This window comes from Enhydra lutris, unplaced genomic scaffold (genome assembly GCF_002288905.1).
Source record: "Enhydra lutris kenyoni isolate GAN:26980312 unplaced genomic scaffold, ASM228890v2 scaffoldscaffold23, whole genome shotgun sequence".
Classification (NCBI taxonomy): domain Eukaryota; kingdom Metazoa; phylum Chordata; class Mammalia; order Carnivora; family Mustelidae; genus Enhydra; species Enhydra lutris.
In genome coordinates, this window is record NW_019154107.1 from 3365037 (window position 1) to 3386553 (window position 21517).

Sequence of the window (21517 nt, forward strand, 5' to 3'; positions counted from 1 at the left end):
TCTGGGGATGGACACTTAGTTTGCTTCCTTATCTTAGCTATTGTAAATAATGCAGCAATGAACATGTATCTCTTTGAATTGGTATTACCATTTTCTTTGGATAAATACCCAGAAGTGGAATTGTTAGGTCATATGGTAATTCTTTTTGTAATTTTTTGAGGAACCTCCAGTATTTTTCATAGTGGTGACACCAATTTACATTCCCACCAAAAGTGTAGGAGTGTTCCCTTTTCTTCCTATCCTTAGCAACACTTGTTACTTTTTGTCTTCTTGATAATAGCCAATCTGACCGGTGTTATTTTATTTTTCAATCTTTAGTCAAGAAAATGGAAAAAATATTCTTCAAAAATCAATATTGAAAGTGTTTATTTCTGATGGACAACTCAGTCTAGATTATGTATATATGTTTTCTAATCTCTTTTCTTACCTTTACACTATTTTAAATACAAATCAGTGAAAGTAAATTGTTTACAAAATATTTTCTAAATATGCATTTTAAAATAAAAATATAAATGAACATATTGAGTGTATTGCCCTTTTTAAAATGTATTCCTACCTGAATCTAACCTATTTTAAGCCAGTTGTTATTTACTCAAGATAAATACTTAAGAGAAAAGAAGAGCTTTTTTAGGACTTATTGAATTGGTATTTGTGGTTTAAATTCTTAGAACATATATTTGTGAATACTAAAAAACATAAAAATTAAAAATAAAGATTGCATAATTTTGTAAAAATAAATAGCCTAGAAGTGATTTTTAAAATTTCATTAAAGATTGGGGTGCCTGGGTGGCTCAGTTGGTTAAGCATCTACCTTCGGCTCAGATCATGATCCCAGGGTCCAGGGATCGAGCCCCACAATGGGCTCCCTGCTCATTGGGAGCCCACTTCTCCCTCTCTTCCTCACTCGTGCTCTCTCTCATTATCTCCCTATAAAATCCTTAAAAATAATAAATAAATTTCATTAAAAATTTTTGGAAGGAAATTTGACCTATAAATTTTCTGACAATAGCTATTATATTTTGCTTCATTATACCTTATCTGTATGAACAGTACCTGCTTTACCTTCTTGATTGACATTTTTATTTTATTTTTTAATTTTATTTCATTTTATTTTATTTACTTATTTTTTTAAGAAAAACACTCACCCAGTGTGGAGCCCAACACAAGTCTTGAACTTATAATGCTGAGATCAAGACCTGGGCTGAGATCAAGAGTTGGACACTTAACTAACCAAGCCACCCAGCCACCCCTTGGTTGACATTTTATATCATTTAGTCTTCTATTTTATGGCACAATAGTGTAGTGAGCTTTGATATAAAGTATAGCTGAGTTCATTATCTTAGCTCTGCTTTTTGATACCGTGTATGAACTTTAACAAATCGTTTCACATTTCTGATACATTTTGTTTTATTTGTAAAAATGGGTCATATCTCGTTGGATTATGGTAGGGTTGTTGTGAGTAATGGAAATTGATCTAGCCCATAATCTGGCATTCAGTGGGAGCTTAATAAATGACCATTTTAATTATCTTATATAGCAAAAAAGCCCTTGGAAACTGAACTCAGGTAGTTTTTACTCTGTAAAAATTAGAAGGAGTGATGCTCTGATAACTTTCAGTATTGCGTACCAGTGAAGAAAGACCTATTTCTAGAATGAGTGCTTTTTTAAAAAGGACTTTGATTTAATTTAGGATGCTCTTTAGATTTTAATGCAAACTGATGACTGTGCTTCATATTTTGGAAGATATTTTGATGTAATACAGGAGCGAATTTTGGTCACCTGTGAACTTGCCATCCCATCCACATATTCACAATACCTAGAATTGAAAATGGAAAACTCAAAACATATAAAAGTACAATGCCTGTGTATAATACTCAGTCCTACATAATGTGTGTTGTAAAAGGGATATTAAGATTCAAGTAGTAAATCTATGTGAAGTTTTAAAGGGATATAAATTATACTGGGGTAGGCATGGTATATATTATACGGTTCATGTAGTCAGTATTAAAACCTATAAAAGCCCAGCCAGGATAGCCTCTCATTCATCTCAGACACAACTTTACTATTTTTGCTATATTAGGGTTAGTGTTTAAACCTTCCTGAATCAGACATTCTAGGTGACCTGAAAATTAGACTGGGGCTCTTGAGATTGAAACTGGGGCATTTCAGACAGAAAACCAGGACAAGTTTTATATGTAAATTTTAAACAATATGGATTGTATTACTTAGCATACTTGTTGATGGAAACATTAAAGGTGATTCTGGTTTCTTTACTTTGTATTTAAACAAACAGTATATTTAGTTCAATGTAATTATACTTAATCCTTTGTTTTCTTCAGCTGTTTTACTTGATCATGAAGTAGCAAAACCAGTATTTTTTTTAAAGATTTTATTTATTTATTTATTTATTTGATAGAGATCACAAGTAGGCAGAGAGGCAGGCAGAGAGAGAGGAGGAAACAGGCTCCCCGCTGACACAAGGCTCAATCCCAGGACCCTGGTACCATGACCTGAGCCGAAGGCAGAGGCTTTAACCCACTGAGCCTCCCAGGCACCCCGCAAAACCAGTATTTTTTAAAACTTCTCTATATAGTCCTTATATAGTGAATCAGAAGTTAGATCTAAAACTATTAGGCATAATACCCAGATAACTTGATGACTTTTATTCTAAAGACAAATGTAAAACTAAAAGTATATAGAATTTGCAAAACTGAGATTATATTATATTATATTTGTATGCCTGTATCTTTTTAAAAGGCCTAGAATACAGTTTTATAACTGACATAAATATAAACACACACAGAGAAATCCTCATTCTTTTTTTTATATTTTTTTTTTTTTAGAAATCCTCATTTTTGATATAAAATATTTATTGGTAGTTTTAAATTTTCTGAAAGTCAGGATGAAAAAGTAAATAAGAGTGATAAGATTACTGCATGCTAAGACTTTAGGAAAGCACTATTTAGAACACTGGGACATAATCACAATATCCTTCCAGCTTTCTGACACTGGCCTGACTTATGAAAAAAACTTAAAAATTTTTATATATTATATGAAAATGAATGCTGAAATAGATTGTTTTCATAGCTTTATTTTTTTTGAAAACCTAGACTATATTTATTATATATGAGCATCCTGCCAAACACTTTAAAAGATGTAGACAGTATCACCATCAGCAATAACAGAAGAACTGGAGGTATGGTGTACTATACTTGCCCAATTCTTTTACATGGCAAGTGGCAGGATAATATTTCTCAGACTTCTGTTTTCTTCCATGCATTATATTTTAAAATTTATGTAATACTTTATATATATGCAAGAGAATGAGGCATAACAATCAATCAAATACTCATGAATGTGTCATCTAATAAGTAGAACATTACCAGTATTGTTTTAGTTACATTTGTGCTCCTCCCCTATCTCATTACGCCCACCTCTTCTCAGGGTGTTTATTGGTTTTTTCCCCCTTAAAATAATTTTTTTTAAGATTTTATTCATGTATTTATTTTAGACAGACAGAGCGAGAGGGAGAGAGAGAGAGTAAGTGTACAGGGGAGGGGGAGGAGCTAAGGGAGAGGGACAAGCAGGCACTGGATTGAGCGTGAACCCCGAGCAGGGCTCAGTCTCCCAACCCAGAGGTCATGACCTTAGCTGAATTCAAGAGTTGGAGGCTTAACCAACTGCACCACGAGCCACCCCTCTTTAAAATAGTTTTATATATTTTTCTTAAACATACCATTTAGTTATGGTTGTCTTTGAGCTTTGTAAAAAATGGTATCACTGTGCATATTACTTGTTTCACTTGACTTGTGTTTCTGAATTCATTCATGTTTTGTCCATTTATGTAGTTCATTCACTTAATATAATACTTAATTGTGTATCTACTCCATATTTATTCACTTTGCTGAACATGGACATTTGGATACACGCCTACTTTTAAATATATTACATGGAAGAGTAATTGGACATGCACAACTTTATAATTGTACTACATCCTGTTCTGAAAGTTTTATTGCTTATTATGTAATGTACTTTCATTGTCTTCCTACTCTCTGAATTACAATGTGTTTGCCATGCTGTCTTATGATATATTTCATCTTTCAAGAGGCTATTAAAATTTTCTCACAAAGACCCTAACAAGATAGAACTTCTACCATTGTTGCTATGTTATGTGCATGGAAGCAGATATAGAAAGATGGATTATGGGTGCCTGGGTGGCTCAGTGGGTTAAAGCCTCTGCCTTCAGCTCAGGTCGTGATCCCAGGGGCCTGGGATGGAGCCCCACATCGGGCTCTCTGCTCAGCGGGGAGCCTGCTTCCTCCTCTCTCTCTCTGCCTGCCTCTCTGCCTACTTGTGATCTCTGTCTGCCAAATAAATAAATAAAAATCTTAAAAAAAAAAAGATGGGTTACATGATTCTTATCCCTACAGGTGATAAAATAAACTTCAGGAGAGAGTCCCTGATATGTTACCATTTGTCTTATACCATGATGATTCTTTTTAAAGATAAAATCCAAAGTAATACCAGTCCATTTAAGGAAAGATTTGCTGTGGGAGACTTGGTGAAAGCAGGTATCTGCCTCGCGCATTTCTGTGTCTCTGGTGCCTGGCAAACAAATGTCTGTTGAAAGAATGAGAGGACTCATTTCCCCTTAAGATTCCCCCCCAAAAAGGACTACAGATTGTAGGTTTCGCTGCTATAACTCACTGTGATGCTGATGAAGACCTAAAGAGAATTAAGCCTGAAAAGAAAAAAAAAAAATTCTTTTCAAAGTCGATGAAATCCAGGTCTATTGTCATTATTACAAATACACAATTAGTCCTTAAAATTTTAAGGCTGCTTCTTCCTATCCTTTCTCCTACTAACCCTTGCAACTTCAGGAAGATGAGTGGGGGAGGCAGGAAACAGTGGTGATAGTACCAGTGTCCTCCATGAAACAGGTAATGAGCTAGTGAACTGGGGAAGGGAGAGAAGATAAGAGGAAAGAAGAGGGGAGGGAAGGAGAGGTTCCTGTGGAGAGGACCAGAGACTAGGAGGAGAGGGCTAGTTTTGGAGTTAGAAAAGGTTACCATTACTGTCCAGTCTGCTCAGCCTTCCCAAATAAATCCATGTGTGCATTTCTGGGTATCATTTGGAATGCTTTTGTAGCTTGAAAATTCCAGTTTTGATTTGATACCAAATTTGGAAACCTGAGCTGTAAAGGAATATAGAATACAATGTTGAGACTGTGTAGTGCCAGAGTAGGAGTTATGAAAGTACCTAAGCAGGAAAAAAGAAAAGGTTCGATTACATACTTTTATTTGTCCTGGTTCTGTAACTATTTCATGTATCTTGCTACAGTTTAAGTGCCATCCCCAACGGCATTTTAAAATGTCTTTTAAAATGTCTACAGTTGTGCTATTCAGCAGTTACTAATAATATAACTGTTAATTTCCATTTTAATGTTTCACTGTCTTCCACAGGCCTCCTTACCCTACAAAATATCTCACTAGGCTTTCTGTTTCTTCACATTTAAACTGTCTACAGAAATATTTTCCTGCTTTCTCTCCCAACTGAACTGCCTTTTAGAATTGAAGTATACTGCTCTGGGCTCTTCTGTCCACTTTTGTACCCCTCCCTCAAACCCTATCTAGATGAACCCTATTCCTTATGACTTTTTTTTTAAAGATTTTATTTATTTATTTGACAGAGAGAGATCACAAGTAGGCAGAGAGGCAGGCAGAGAGAGAAAGAAGCAGGCTCCCTGCTGAGCAGGGAGCCCGATGCGGGGCTCAATCCCAGGACACCGAGATCATGACCTGAGCCGAAGGCAGAGGCTTAACCCACTGAGCCACCCAGGCGCCCCTTCCTTATGACATTTAAAAATTATTGGAAGAACAAAATGTCTATACAAAGTTTAATGGTCAGGGAATAATAACACGGCTATTTTGAGGTTGGCCAAGTGCTTTTACAACATGTTATCAGAATCAGATTTTTTTCCTCACAATAACCCAGTGAAGCAGGTAGACCAGATGTCATTATCTCAGTTTTGTAAGTGAGTAAATGGAATTTCAGAGAGGGAAAATGACACAATAAGTGACATGGCCAGGACTTAGATCCATGCTTTGACATTGTTCGTAATACTTTCTGCTCATTTCTCCTCATGTTTGGCTTTTCCTTAGAATGAAGCAAGGAGCTTTTTAAAAGCCCTGATATCTGTGCTCCATGAGACTTATTAAATTAGACTCTTTATGGTCAGGCTTGGCATGAGTAGTTTTTAAATGATGCCTCCATTGATTCTAACCTGAAGCCAAAGTTGATAACCACTGTGCTCATAATTAACTGATTTAGAATGAGAGGATTATGAGGTGAGAAGAAAATGGATGGGTTCAAGAATAGTGTTTTCTCAAAGCCTCGTTCATGGTCTATAATTCACCTGGGGAAGCTTGTTAAGAGGCAAGTTCCCCAAACTCTACCATAGGTTGAATGACTGAGAACTGTGGATCAGTAGGTTCAACTATTTATAGGTGATATCAACCCAGAGGTGACACATTTATAGAGGAGGCTAGTTAAACATGTTCTTTAAGACATCAAACATAAGATATTAATGAAAATGGTCATTGTGCATTTATAATAAGGGAGAAATCAATGTTAGAAACTAATATGCTGGGAACTTAGTAAAATAAGAAGAAATAATAACATTTTCAGCATGTTATGGATCCTTATGTCCTACATAGATTATCATTAAATCATTACAAATTTTCATGCTTATAAAAGATTAAAGCATACCAAAAAATATAGGGAGCTACTAGTTACAGGCGCCAATTTTCTAAGACATTCGTCTTTACTGACAAAGTAGTTTTTAATAACCCAGATCCCTCGGGTTGGGTCAGAATGACAACCAACATCACACAGGTAATTCAGATGAAATTAGGCCCTAACACAAGTGAAATAATGGACTGAGATTATACGTGATATTGGCATGTTTGAAGAACTGGTCAGAATTAAGTAATTAGGACAAGTGAGCATAGATAAGACTAATAAAATGAGACAAAAATGATATACAAGCGCAAGATGATGAAATACTAGATTTTAATGAAGTTAAGAGTGTAATCTGAGGCTGACTGCAAATTGCATTGTGTAAGGAAAGACATAGCATTTCTGAAAAGTAGTACATTTCTTGAAATGAAGTACAGCATGTAAAATTTATAAAATGGGGGCTCCTGTCTGGCTCAAGTCGGTAGAGCATGTGACTCTTGATCTCAGGGTTGTAAGTTCAAGCCCCCCATTGAGTGTAGAGCTTACATTAAAAAAAATAATGGAATAGTTATTGCATTAAACTCTGCATTGGTTAGGTCTTCATTTTCATATGTGTTCTAGCTTTAACCCTTCTATCTGGTGGAAGATTGTATCAGTCGAGTTAAGCTAGATTATGCTGCAGTAATAAACAACCCAGAAATATTTGTGCTTTTAATATCACTCATGTCCAGTGCGCATGCTTCATATCCAGCCTGGATTACTATAGCTCTACTCCATATCCTCCTCACTTCAAATCCCAGAGTAGCCTCTTTTTGAACATTGCTGGTCATCACAGCAGAGAGGTAAGAGCATGTTTCTGCAAATGGGGCAAGCACATCTGCCCACATTTCATTGGACAAAGTAAGTCATACAGCAATGACTGACTTCAGTAGCTACAGTAAGTTTAATATTTTCTTTAAAAGAAGGGAACGTATATTTAGAAAGCATAATACAAGTCTGATATAGCAAAGAATATATAAAGAATTCCAGTATAGCATTATACCAGAATTTTAAGGACAATAATCTTGTTTATTTGAACATAAGGAAAGCACCATAAAATTAAATTATGTGGAAAATTTTGAAATATCCAAAAAATATGTTGGTAAAAGTTGAGTTCAAAGAATTTCTTCTCTCTTCTCAATGATGTGTTCTTATGCATTGGTGTCTCTTAGTATCTTAACTAATCTACTGCGATACTATCTTAGTATCTTAACTAATCTACTGCAATATTGGTGATAGGTTTTGTGGGAAGGGGAAGACCTCTTGAAGTTTTTCAAAGCATAAAATTCTGTCTTACAATCACTCAGTGTTACTACTAGGAAACCCTAAATGGATACTGGTTATTTATGATAATGATTTCTGAGGGTGTACAAAAGTATGCCTAGATGTAGGCTGCTATTGTTACCTCGACAATTTAATATTTATTAGGATTTAAGTATATTATTATCATTAATGATCTAAAAATATTTATTGAGTGCCTGGGTATCAATGTTACCCTTTCAGATGTACATATTGAAAAGAAATGCTTCCATTTTGTCTAAGAAAATGCAATCTAAGGAGATAAAAGGGATAAATATATATGGACTAAAGAATTTTTAAGACTAATACTTGGAATTTGTTTCAAATATACCATAATTTGCATTTATTTTTCAGGCAGCCAAGTGGATGATCTTGAACTGATGAAGTAATGTTCAATTTATATTTTCATTTATGAGGGGTCATAGTATTTATCTTTGCTTGAGCTCCTTAGTTGAATTTGTCACAAGGGAAAAATTGTCTTTCATCACTTAGACTCTATAGATATTCTTTCCCTTATGATATATTAGATGGTCATTGCAGTAAGTAACTTGAACATTTGGAAGCTAGAGAAACTTTTTGAACATTTGGAAGCTAGAGAAACAAAGAAATGTTAACTTTATTGTACAGATATAAAATTCTTGATGTCTTTTACATAAATATGAATCTTCACGCATGCAGAGAAAGCCCAATTATTTTTGTTGTAAATATCTGCTGAGATCATGCAGATTAAAGTTTAAAACCAAGCTCATCTTTAAAATTATTTTAAAACTGAAACTCAGTCTATTTTGGTACAAAATTAGAGTGTAAAGAAACTAAATGTACTGTGTTAGTTTGGCAATTAGATTTTATTTTTTAAAAAATGGCTTTAAAATTTCATTTATGTACCTAATCTCTAAAGCCAATGTGAAATGTTTATTATAGAATGTGAAAATAGAGAATCAATGGAATAAAATACTCATAGATGATAAATTGAGACTATACTTATATAGTGAAAAGAGAACCTCGAGAATTTAAGACACAATTGAGTTCGTTCTTTGAAAATACTGACCATCTAATGGGAGAGAGTAAGATTAACAGATAACCTGTGGAAACATAAAATATAGGACATAGGCCTTTCAAAAATGTTTAGGTCTTGGGACGCCTGGGTGGCTCAGTTGTTGAGTGTCTGCCTTTGGCTCAGGTCATGATCCTAGGGTCCTGGGATCTAGCCCCACATCGGGCTCCCTGCTCAGCAGGGAGCCTGCTTCTCCCTCTTCCACTCCTCCTGCTGGTGTTCCCTCTCTCGCCCTATCTCTCTCTGTCAAATAAATAAATAAAATCTTTTAAAAATATTTAGGTCTTGACTCAAGACATGCAGAATAAACAAACTTAGCTCATGATGGGGATTAGCTCACTGCTTCTTTAGGTTGTCAAAATAAAGCTATTAAAGTTATAGGGATCACAGTCACCCTAATGAGTTTTCTGGTCATTAATACCTTAACTTGACATTTTTACTTTTTATCCCTTTTGACACTCAATCTTGATTAGCCTGAGTAGTTTTTAGATTTATTACAGAGCCATTAAGATGCTGAAAAAACAATCAGCCTTACTTCTCTGCCTGCATTTCCAAGTCTTTATATGCTAGATTAGTTTCCATATGCATTCAACTACTGAGACAGTAGTCTTTCATTGTGAAGACTAGAGTGATTAAAGCCAGACTGGAAGGACACCTGGGTGTCTGGGTCAGTTACACATCTGACTTTTGAATTCCGCTCAGGTTGTGATCTCAGAGTCTTGAGATCAAGGCCCATGTTGAGTTCCATGCTCAGCGGAAAATCTGCTTCTCTCCTTCTCCTTCTCTCTCTGCCCCTCACCCAGTTCGTGCTCTCTCTCTCTCTCTCTCTCTCTCAAATAAATAAATTAATCTTTAAAAAATATTAAATCCAAATGTGCTTTCATTTTAGATGGCCTCTGAGGGAGTGGGGGAGAAAGTAGACAGAATTTTGAAGAGCAATATGATGCAAGGTGCAGATGAAATTGGCTGTGTTCCCTGATGGAAAGACTACAGATGACCACTAAGGTCATGCCCACTCACATTCTCCTCCCATCCCTTGTTTATTGCTCTTTGTATGTTACAACTCAATACCTTATTTAACCCAATGAAAAATCTTAGCTATTTCTTTTCAAAATGGGTCATTTGAAAATTTCAAGAGGGGCACCTGGGTGGCTCAGTCAGTTAAGCGTCTGACTCTTGGTTTCAGCTCAGGTTATGATCTCAAAGTCCTGAGATCAAGACCCACTTCAGGTGGGCTCTGCCATCAGCACAGAGTTGCTTCAGAATCTCTCTCCCAGGGGCACCTGGGTGGCTCAGTGGGTTAAGCCGCTGCCTTCGGCTCGGGTCATGATCTCAGGGTCTTGGGATCAAGCCCCGCATCGGGCTCTCTGCTCAGCAGGGAGCCTCCTTCCTCCTCTCTCTCTGCCTGCCTCTCTGCCTGCTTGTGATCTCTATCTGTCAAATAAATAAAATCTAAAAAAAAAAAGAATCTCTCTCCCAGGCGCCTGGGTGGTTCAGTGGGTTAAACCTCTGCCTTCGGCTCAGGTCATGGTCTCAGGGTCCTGGGATCGAGCCCCACATAGGGGCTCTCTGCTCAGTGGGGAGCCTGCTTCCTCCTCTCTCTGCCTGCCTCTCTGCCTACTTGTGATCTCTCTCTCTCTGTCAAATAAATAAATAAAAACTTTAAAAAAAAGAATCTCTCTCTCTCTCCTTCTCCCCCCATTGTTCATGTGCTCTCTCTTTCTAAAATAGATAAATAAATAATATCTTTTTTAAAAAAAAGTTTAGGTTCTTTTTTTTTTTACATTGTATTTTTTTATTGTGTTATGTTAGTCACCATAAAATACATCATTAGTTTTTGATACAGTGCTCGAAGATTCATACCATTCTTCATGAATTCTCTTCTCATTCCCAAAACAATAGCAAGAAGACTGCTCCAACAAGTTTTTGGTCATCAAGCTAGCCAAAATGCTGAAAGGGTTGCCAAGGAGGAACTTGCGCAGCGGTTGGTTATACCTTTGCCTCTCTTGTTTGCCAAGGATATTTATAGATCTGAAATTTAACAGTAACATTTTGATAACACATTCAAGAAGACCGATGACTGTCTATTCACTATGGACATTCTTTTCACTCAGGGCACTCAGTCAGCTTTTGCTCTTTCAATGCATCCAAATTTTGTTTGGACTTTTATCTTCCATCCATTGCAAAGCCTTTACCCCTGGCACTGCTTTCTCTGTGCCCACAAAGCTAGGTGATGACTACTTCGAATTCCTTTTAATAGCTCTTTTCTGTGTATCATCCTACAGAAAGAATTGCTTTCATTGTACTATGCTGCTACTGTAGATGTCACAACAGACCGGAATCAGCTCTTGTGGGAGAAAAAAAAAAAAGTGAAGCATCTGGTCAATAACTGGAAACTAAACTCTTTCATGTCGCTCTTTTCAGCTGCTGCTTTATTGTTATTTGTTTGAAAATCTTGTTAAGTGGCTTCCCATTTCATAATTGTTGGAAGGACCATAGTATATTTCTCTAGACCTGACCTTCTGGCTAGCATGGTGACCACTAGCTGCATGTGGCAACTGAAATATAAATTTAAATTAATTAAAATTAAGTAAAATTACGAATCCAGTTCCTTCTTTGCACATTTTAATTGCTCAGGAGCCACATATGTCTAAAAATTACCAAATTTGGGGGTGCCTGTGTGGCTCAGTGGGTTAAGCCTGTGTCTCCGGCTTAGGTCATGATCTCAGGGTCCTGGGATCGAGCCCCGCATTGGGCTCTCTGCTCGGTGGGGAGCCTGCTTCCCCCTCTCTCTCTGCCTGCCTCTCTGCCTACTTGTGATCTCTCTCTGTCTGTCAAGTAAATAAACAAAATCTTTTAAAAAAATAAAAACTACTGAATTTCAAGCAGCACAGACATAGAACATAATTATGATAATCCTCTTATCACTATAAGTTTTAACAAGTATGTTTCTGTAGTACAACTTTCTACCCCTTACTCCTGGCCACACAACTAACCCTTCCTTCCTAGACAATGTAAGCATTCCCAGACAATGTAAGCATTGTCTGAGCTTCTGTCTTCTGCTATCTTCTCACTATACATTTTCTTTTTTAATGAATATATTGTTGTTTTCTTGGGCCTTTAACTGTCACTTCAGTGTAAATACTCACAGGTCTGGCTTTATTTTACATCCAGTTCAGTTTACTCAGTTGCTTGCTGGACAGCTTTGTATAAAATATCCTATCTTTCAGCCACCTCTAATTTCACATGCCCCAAATATAATTATTTTATTCTCCCCAGAGTCTCTCCTAACATTTCTACTCAGCCATCCATCCATTTGCTCAGGTTTGAACCCTGGAGTAATATTTAACTTTCCTCTCCCCATCATCCTCTGTGCCTGATGAATCAATCACCCAATTCTTATTCTTGGCTACATGTATGTCAGCCACCTCTCCTCAACTTGCTTTCCATCATCATAAACTCAGTTCAAGATTGGATTACATATTACATTTTCTATTGAAAGAGCATACCAACTGATCTTGCTACCTCCAGTTTTCTTCCATTCCAAATCCACAATTTCTTCTCCATTGTTTTCATAAAACATATTTGACCACATACTTCCAATGTTCAGACATCTCTGAGCACTTCCTTGAATCTGAGTAAAGTAAAGTACACACTCCTCCATCCTCCCCAGAGATGAAATGTCTACTTGGTATATCTAGAAAGATACACAGCTTTACAGAGATTCATTATCTGAAAAAATGACCTGTAAATGACTCTTGTAACTAAGGGAAAGTTAAAAAAAAATGAGAAAAGGACCAAGAAGAAATGGCTATTAGAGTTGTTAGCTGGATCACAGAGTTTGGACTCCTCTCCTCCTCCCCTTGCCCGCAGCACACATACTCACCATTTTTTTTAAAAGATTTTATTTATTTATTTGACAGACAGAGATCACAAGTAGACAGAGAGGCAGGCAGAGAGAGAGAGGGAAGCAGGCTCCCCGCTGAGCAGAGAGCCCGATGTGGGACTCGATCCCAGGACCCTGAGATCATGACCCGAGCCGAAGGCAGTGGCTTAACCCACTGAGCCACCCAGGCGCCCCACACTCACCATTTTAATGTTGCTGTTTAACACCAGCCATGGCACTATGTAAGCTACCCTGACTTTAACCCCTTCCAAAATAAAGTCACAAGAAATTATCAGTTGACCAATTAAAGTGCTATCCTGGTTGAACAGGGCTTCAAAATAGATTGTCACGAAAAATAAAAATTGTATTCCCTTCAAAACAAAATTTCTCCAGCCTAGCATTGGTAGCTCTCTACAGTATGACCTCATGTTATTTTCTAGACTTTCTTTCCTGTTGCATTCATTCCACATATCTTATGCTCTAGTCTGGTGTGCTTACTTCTCATCATGCCTTCGTTCATTGTGTTTGCACAAGCTGAAATGTTTGTTCCCTGTGAACCCCCAATTTCCAGATTCAAAAGCTATTTAAGGTCAGTAAAGTACCTCCTCCAGAAAGTCATTCCAGATTAACAAGTTAGGATTTATCTCTTTTTTATGAGATCTTCTGTGAGCATTTGTCATGTACCTTATAGTATTATTTGATCAATTTCTCCACTAAAGAATGATGGCCAAGGGCCAAGTTTAATTTATCTTTGATTACCTGGTAGTGCCTGACATTGAATTGCACTTACAAGTTGCCCCAGGAACCATTTTTGGTGAATGGAATTGTGACTTGGGTAAATGAATGAGTGAATGAATAAAATAAACACTAACTCATATGAATTAATCACTTAAGCATTGGAGACATTTTGGCACCTTGACAATTGAATATGTGAAATATTTGGTATGAAGGTGTCATTATTAAAGGTTTGCATAGATGGATTATTTAAATGTTACGTATAAGCAAAACAATATTTATTAGGGGCACCTGGGTGGCTCAGTCAGTTAAGCATCCGACTCAATTTTGGCTCAGGTCCTGATCTCAGGGTCATGAGAGAGAGCCCTGTCTCAGGCTCTGAGCCTGGAGCCTGCTTGGTATTCTCTCGCCCTCTTCCTCTGCCCTTCCCCTTTGCATGTGGGTATGCTGTCTTTCAAAAAAAAAAAAACCAAAACAATAGTTTTATATTATATGTACATGTATACTATAATATACCAAAAAAGATATGAAAACTTAGAGCATTCATAGTTCCAAAGTTCCAAGAAATATAACTGTATGCAGCATTAGAAACATAGACTATTTTTCTTCACTTTCTTTATGTATTCAATGTTAATGAGCTATTCCTATGACTATGATACACAGTTGATGAGAGATAATTACTTTTACTGAACATCATGACCCCAGGATGCTTAAGATGTGTTGACAAAGTAGGGAACATCAGTGAGAGCTCTCATAGGATAGAAGAAGGGTTTCTATGTGTGTGGCTCCATATGGCAGTTGCATCACTGTTTCACAAGAACAATAACTGATTATGATCCTGTGTGGGCACCTAACTCATCTGTGGAGGACGGTTTCTGTGCATACTTAGCCTTCTCAAAAAGAAAAAAATTGATCAAAAATAAAGAAACACTCATTATCTTTATGAATATTGTCTTGTTAGGAATTTGATACATTTAAATGTGCATCACATAGTTTGTAGAAGCATTATATGGAAAAGAATAAAGAAGAAATTGCAAGTGTCATTTTCCATGCACAGTAAGAGACAGAGCATGAGCTACTGAAGAGAATTCCTAGGAGTATATAGCAGCATAGCTCTAAATCCACTTTTAAAAATCTAAATTTAATCCTAACCTAAAAATAAGTAGAACGTCAGAGGTGTACCTTTTCTTAGCATGAATAGGTCCTTTAAAATGTGGATTTCTCCATATTTGGTGCTGTTTTCCTTTTAAAACTTGGGATATGATTTTTTGGGGGAAAATATTTGGCCCTAAGTTTTAATAAAACCCACACTTGAAAGCCAATATTTTAAATTCATGTCTTGATGGAAATAAAATAACTTATTAATAAAATGAATCCCCTAAGGTACCTACAGCTATTTAAATATTCAGCATAATAAAATGAACTCCTTAACATGATAGCTTAAGTAAATAGAACACAGTCATTTAGTTTCTGTTCTTCTCCCTAACATAAAGTAGCAGGTTAATACATATTTTTTTGTGTTGTTTTGTTCTGTTTGGTTTTTATTATGCTGTGTCCCAACCTTTGCGAAAGCCTTTGGCTTTCAATAATGAACAGGCCCATGCGGCTGAAGGAAGGTAGAGATAGATACAAGTAGAAGCAGTTATTCAAAGTGATGAGCAGTTGAAGAAAGAAATAAGTTTACTGGGTGGAAAAAAAGGAAAAGTCAATCAATAAATTGGGGAGAATGTGAAACAAAAGCAGATAGTTCCGAGGAGTTGAGAACTGTTTTGACTGAACCAGCAGATACTATTTTCAAATCAATTTATAGTCTTTCAGGTTCTATATATTTGGTCATTTTTGGTTTGATTTGCTTTGGTGTTCTTCTGTCACATCTTATCCTATAATATAGATTGTCTTTCAAAATACCATCTTCATCAAAATCATGATGGGGCCCCCACTCCAGGTCTACCCTGTCCATTTATCTGGGGCTGAACCCAGAAATCTGCATTTTAACCCACTTTGCAAGTGATTCTTACATGTATACAGAGCTAAAATCTGAAAATTATTGCAGTAGCTTAGAAGTGTTTGAGGGTAGTTTGATTGCTTTTGCAGTAGTGCTGCCTTTATTTTCTTTACCTAAAAACCCACTTTTTCCAAGACTCAATTAAAAATCACCTTTCCTGGGGCGCCTGGGTGGCTCAGTGGGTTAAGCCTCTGCCTTTGGCTCAGGTCATGATCCCAGGGTCCTGGGATCGAGCCCCTCATCGGGCTCTCTGCTCAGCGGGAAGCCTGCTTCCTCCTCTCTCTCTGCCTGCCTCTCTGCCTACTTGTAATCTCTGTCAAATAAACAAATAAAATCTTTTTAAAAAAAAAGTCACCTTTCCTGATTTTTTAAAGGCAGAGTTAGTTGTTTCCTCCTCTGCTCCCCCAGCCCTATGACCCTGCCTTTATTATAGTAATTGCAAGTGTCCCAAATGTGTTAGTGCAAATTTAAGCTTTAATAAAGCCACATATGTGAATATGCTACAAACATAATATAAACATCCTTTCAAAATTTAATTATTCCAATTTATTTTATAGTCATTTGGTTTTGTTTGTTTCAGTAGTAAGTTTTTAATTTTGATGTTTGTGATAGTTTTTTAGACTGATGGTAAACCTTGTCCACTTCAGTCACCTGATGTATCTCTTTTAGACTTTGTCTTCATTGGCCATGTCAGAATTGAATAATCTTAAAGCTCAGATTACAGATTTAATCCTTCTGGTCACTGAGAAGCAGGAGCTGATGCATGTGTTTACAAAGTTTGAAATTTGACTTGAGCAAGTACATAGCACAATACAGTGGGCACTTTGCATTTTAATGAGAAATATATCAGTATTATAAAATTTTAAATAATTGGCCTTTCACGTATTGATTTCTATATTTTGTGGCCTTCATGCTTGTGAAGTTATTGAAACTTAAACTTTATGGCATTCTACATAAACTTTGGCATTCTACATATTTTAACTTGTTTGTGTGAACGCCTATCTCCCTAACCTGTGCTTTTTCTAAGTCAGGGGCCATGTTTAATATATGCAGTATTATACAACTGTTACTGAATATTTTTGGATGTATCTGGTATATATGAAATTAATCATCAACTGTATTAATATGTATTATAATTAGCATGTAATTTACTGTTTCCATCCGCTGTAACTATTATTTTTTTTAGTTTCCTAAATTGCTCCATCTTTGGCCAGTAAGAGTCACTTAATTTTGACTTCCGAATCCTGCTGAATCCTTCCGAATCAAACCTTATAGAGTTTAATAGCTTCTTCTTATCTGTGTCACAGTACAATCCAAGGTCATCTTTTACATTTCCTACCCCAGATTTGGAATCCACCATTTTCCTAGAAGGCCCAGGAAATGATATTTGAAAATCACTAACTGAGGAATTTATTCATTATTCAGTTAATTGTGTCTTTTCAGTGGGCGACACTAAGCAATACATACATACGTGTACCACATGATATATCAAGAGACTCTAGGTTCTACTTACCTTCTTGTATATGTATCTACTTTGTCTCATGCTAAAATTACTTAGGATGCCTAAACTGATAGAATGATAGTAGTATCGCATAACTGTTCAGTTGCTTCATCCTATAAAACACAGTAGTTTCAGCAAAACAGTAAAGATTGAAAACACTACTACCAACAAACAATATGATTACCGACAATAGTATAAGATTTTATTTACCAGTTCTTTTTGTTATGTTACACTAGGGATGTGCAAGTAAAGTATGATATTTTGAGGAACTTGAAATAGTTATTCTCTGTGTGATTATTGTATCACTCGCAGGATATCCATTTAGATCATACTTGCTTTTTTCCTTGAGGAGAATCCCTTTGAAGTTTGAACATTTAATCATATTCTCTGATTCGGGGAAGGTAGGTAAATAATCAAACTTGCATCCGTTATAGCTGAAGCAAGTTGTACAGCGGCTTGGGGAAACTGGGCAACTTTCCAACTTTTCCCAAATCATCTCTTACCAGTGTAATTGTGTTTGAAATTAATTCTGTAAAATTGGACTCTTCCAAATTCAGATGTAAGTACAGTGTACTTTCCCAGTATAAATACTTTATCTATACCTTGTCTCCCCTGTACACATAATTCATACTTAATTTATAGAGACACGAATATGGCTAAATTCGTAACCGACTTCTTCGTCAGCACAGAAGCCCTTCAGTATGGCAAGGCCCAGTCCTTAAGTTTTTCTATTAATTTGTGAAATAAATCACCTAAATTTAACTCTAAAACTTTTGCCCCTGATAAGAATACATAATATTTTTGACAAGTTATTTTGGTGAAATGGCATTATCAAAAACTATGTTCAACAAGATCCATTTTTTAAAAAATTAAATTCAGGGGAAAAAATGAAATGGGCTATCATTCCTTAAAATATGCAGTACTGTGAAACATGGTTATTCTTTCAAAATTAGATGGTCAAATAGTAATTAGTTAACTTTATATTTTGAAGTAAAGGTAATTAGTTTAAATTTTTAAAATAAAGACATAGAACAACAATAATTCATGGTTAAAATGTATTTATCACTTATTGTATGCCAGATACTATGCTAAGCTATTTATCCATTTTCTCATTTATTCCTCACAATACCCTTATTGGGTTACTACTAATATCATTCCCATTTTATAAATTTCTCAAAAAAATGAGACATAGAAACAAAGTTTCTAAGCAGAGATCACTTTGCTGTATTTCTGCTCATTATAAATCTAGCAACTGCAGGTAAAAAGACAATGGTGATTTTTAAAAATAATTATAATTCCAAAGATTCTAATTTAAGTAAAAAACTATGAACTTGATATTTATTAGTAGTGTGTATCAATTTTAAATGCATAGTGTAAAGGATATTTGATAACCTACAATAGTTGAAAATATAAAAGCATTTTTGAAACTAAGACTATTAAAATAAATATTAATGTTTTTCCTAATGTTCTAATCTATAAAAAATTCGTATTTGAAATATTGGGAATACTGCAACAAAAAGTATCACACATAAAAATTTAGACAGAGAATGTTACAATATTTTTTAATATTTGATTTTATTTCTGTTTAATGTAATTATTCTCCATGATATGTGTGTAAAATTAGAAAATATAGTTTAACAAAAATAAGAATATCTCTGTAACTAACCATCAGCGCTAACTACTATGAATATTTTAATATATGGCATTCTGGATTTTTTTTTATTCTTATTGCTGTTTTTGCTTGAATTGTCAAGACTTTTTCAAATTGTAGTAAATTTCCTAAGAAAGTATTTTAAAAGGCATGTCTGATGTTTTAAGCTAATGAATATATTTCTTTTTTTTGAAGGACTGTACTGTGTATGAAACAGAGAATAAAATTCTTCATGTGGTAAGTATGTTTGGATTTATTTTCATCTTCATTAGAAAATATTTCTTTAACTAGTAATTAAATAAAATGGTATAGCCTGTAAAAATGAGCTCTGCTTATCTCATAGGAAAAGTACAAAAGAATATAAAAAGTATAAAAGAACAGGTTAAATTAGTTACAACCATTCTTTTGTATCCTAATAGGAAAATATAAAATGTGTTACAAATTTTAAGATTGTAGTATGTAGCAAGGTTGGAATATAATGAAAAACCTTAAAAAAGAGAATTTGAAATCAGAAATTTTTTGTGACAAAAAAAGAGAAAAGTATTTGGTTGTGGAATGGGGTAAACAACCTGTCATTTGGATGAAATACTTAATAGAATAAGCAATCTGCCTTTGATAAGATTCTATACTCAGCAAAGAACCTTCCAAATTTTAATTTGGTAATATTTATTTAATCAATTAATGACTTTGCAGATATTTTATTTTATTACTAGAAATGGAATGTGAGTACATTAAACTTTATAGGAAGGTATTACCTTTCTTGTTAATGAACAATTTGCTACTTTTCTTTATAAATCTATAATTTGGCTGATGCTCATATCAGTCCTGATAACTTCTTCACCTCTGTTAGAAGTAAGTAATAACATAAGTAACACTGAAGAAGTTTAGAAGTGAATGCAATTTATTACTTTGGCAATTTCACATTCCAGCTAGTGAGAATTTAAAGATCCTGTCTGATGATGATTGAGACTGTGGGTGGCATTAACCAATCAGTTCAGCTTGGAAAGCACTTGTATTTCCTTCTTCTTTTAGAGTTCTCCTATTCTTTTATTTTTTTATTAACATTTTTAAAGTTTTTATTTAAATTCCATTTAGTTACCATGCAGTGTGATACTAGTTCCAGGTGTACAATATAGTGATTCAACGCTCCCTGGTGCTCATCACAAGTGCCCTCCTTAAACACTGTCACCTGTTTCACCCACCCTTCCACCCACCTCCCCTCTGGTAACCACCACATTGCTCTCTGTAGTTAAGAATCTGCCTCTCTCTTTTTTTCCCCCCTTTTGCTTGTTTGTTCAGTTTCTTAAATTCCACATATGGTGAAATCATGTGGTATTTGTCTATTTCCACTTCTCCCTTCCTGGCCTTTTAATGTGCTAGCTTTCAGTAGAAGGTTATATACTTGTGTGTTACTTCTCACAGTAAGACTCTTTTCAAAAAATAATAAAATAATATTGAGTTATTCCAACCACTTGGCATATGATGCTGGAATACTTTCTTTAAAACAAAATATTTTAAAAGTCTCTTTCCAAATTTTCTGTAGGGTAAAGGAAATCACATTAAGTCTAAAGTACTATCTTAACCCTAATTCTAACATTTTGTATATCCATGACCTTAGTCAAGTGTTTGAACTTTCTTTGAGATTTTTTTAAGGTAAATTTTAACAATTAAAAAAATGTATTGCTATAATTGACACATAACATTAGCTTCAGGTATATGACATAATGATTTGATATTTGTAGGAGACTTTGTTCTTAATATCTAAAATGAGAATATTAGGGGCACCTGGGTGGCTCAGTGGATTAAAGCCTCTGCCTTCAGCTCAGGTCATGATCCCAAGGGTGTGGGATCGAGCCCCGCATCAGGCTCTCTGCTCGGCAGGGAGCCTGCTTCCTCCTCTCTCTCTCTCTGCCTGCTTCTCTGCCTACTTGTGATCTCTGTCTGTCAAATAAATAAATTTTAAAAAATCTAAAAAAAGATAATAAAATAAAATAAAATAAAATGAGAATATTAGTATCTGCTAAGTACAATCATATGTAATCTCATGACCTTCTTTCCAGTATTTATGTTTTTATTTTCCCTTTTTCTTTTTTATGTGCACCACAAAATAAAAACCTGAGTTTTCATATAACTTGTTTAGAATCAAGTTGTGACTGAATTTGAATGTTCTCTTTGTTACTATAATAGTTGAGTCAGAGTACTCATATAAATGAGTAGAGACTACAGTAGCTTGAGATGTGCACTAGAACATCATCTGTCTCAGCCCAAACCCAATCCCTATATCTTTATTTTGCCTGGAGGGTAAGGAAGGCAATTATGAAGAGGAAGGAGAACTCACTTATGAAAACCTTCTATACCCTAGGAGTTCCATAGACAATATAAGCATCAGAGTACTCTTCAGCACCTGGACAAATTGACATAACTCAGAAGTTATGAGGTGTGTCTTTTCTTGAGACAGATTTTTATTTAAGAATGAGTAAAGAAAAAGAATGGGAAAGAGAAGAAATATCTTCTCATATATCAGAAGAAAATCCTTTCCCATGCAATAAGTTTATTAAAAACATCTATTTAATGATCTCAGTAAGAATCAGAAGAACATTGTTTGCATT

At 35.3% G+C, this 21517-nt stretch overlaps 1 protein-coding gene across 4 annotated transcripts in view; it reads left to right on the forward strand.

The window, feature by feature from the left end:
- The window catches only part of LOC111150493 (connector enhancer of kinase suppressor of Ras 2), a 277360-nt gene that overhangs the window by 97663 nt on the left and 158180 nt on the right, over nucleotides 1-21517 (forward strand). For all 4 annotated transcript variants that reach the window (XM_022507967.1, XM_022507968.1, XM_022507969.1 and 1 more), the window contains exon 5: nucleotides 19104-19145. In XM_022507967.1, coding sequence (XP_022363675.1) covers nucleotides 19104-19145 — 42 coding nt within the window. The remainder of the gene's footprint in view (nucleotides 1-19103; nucleotides 19146-21517) is intronic.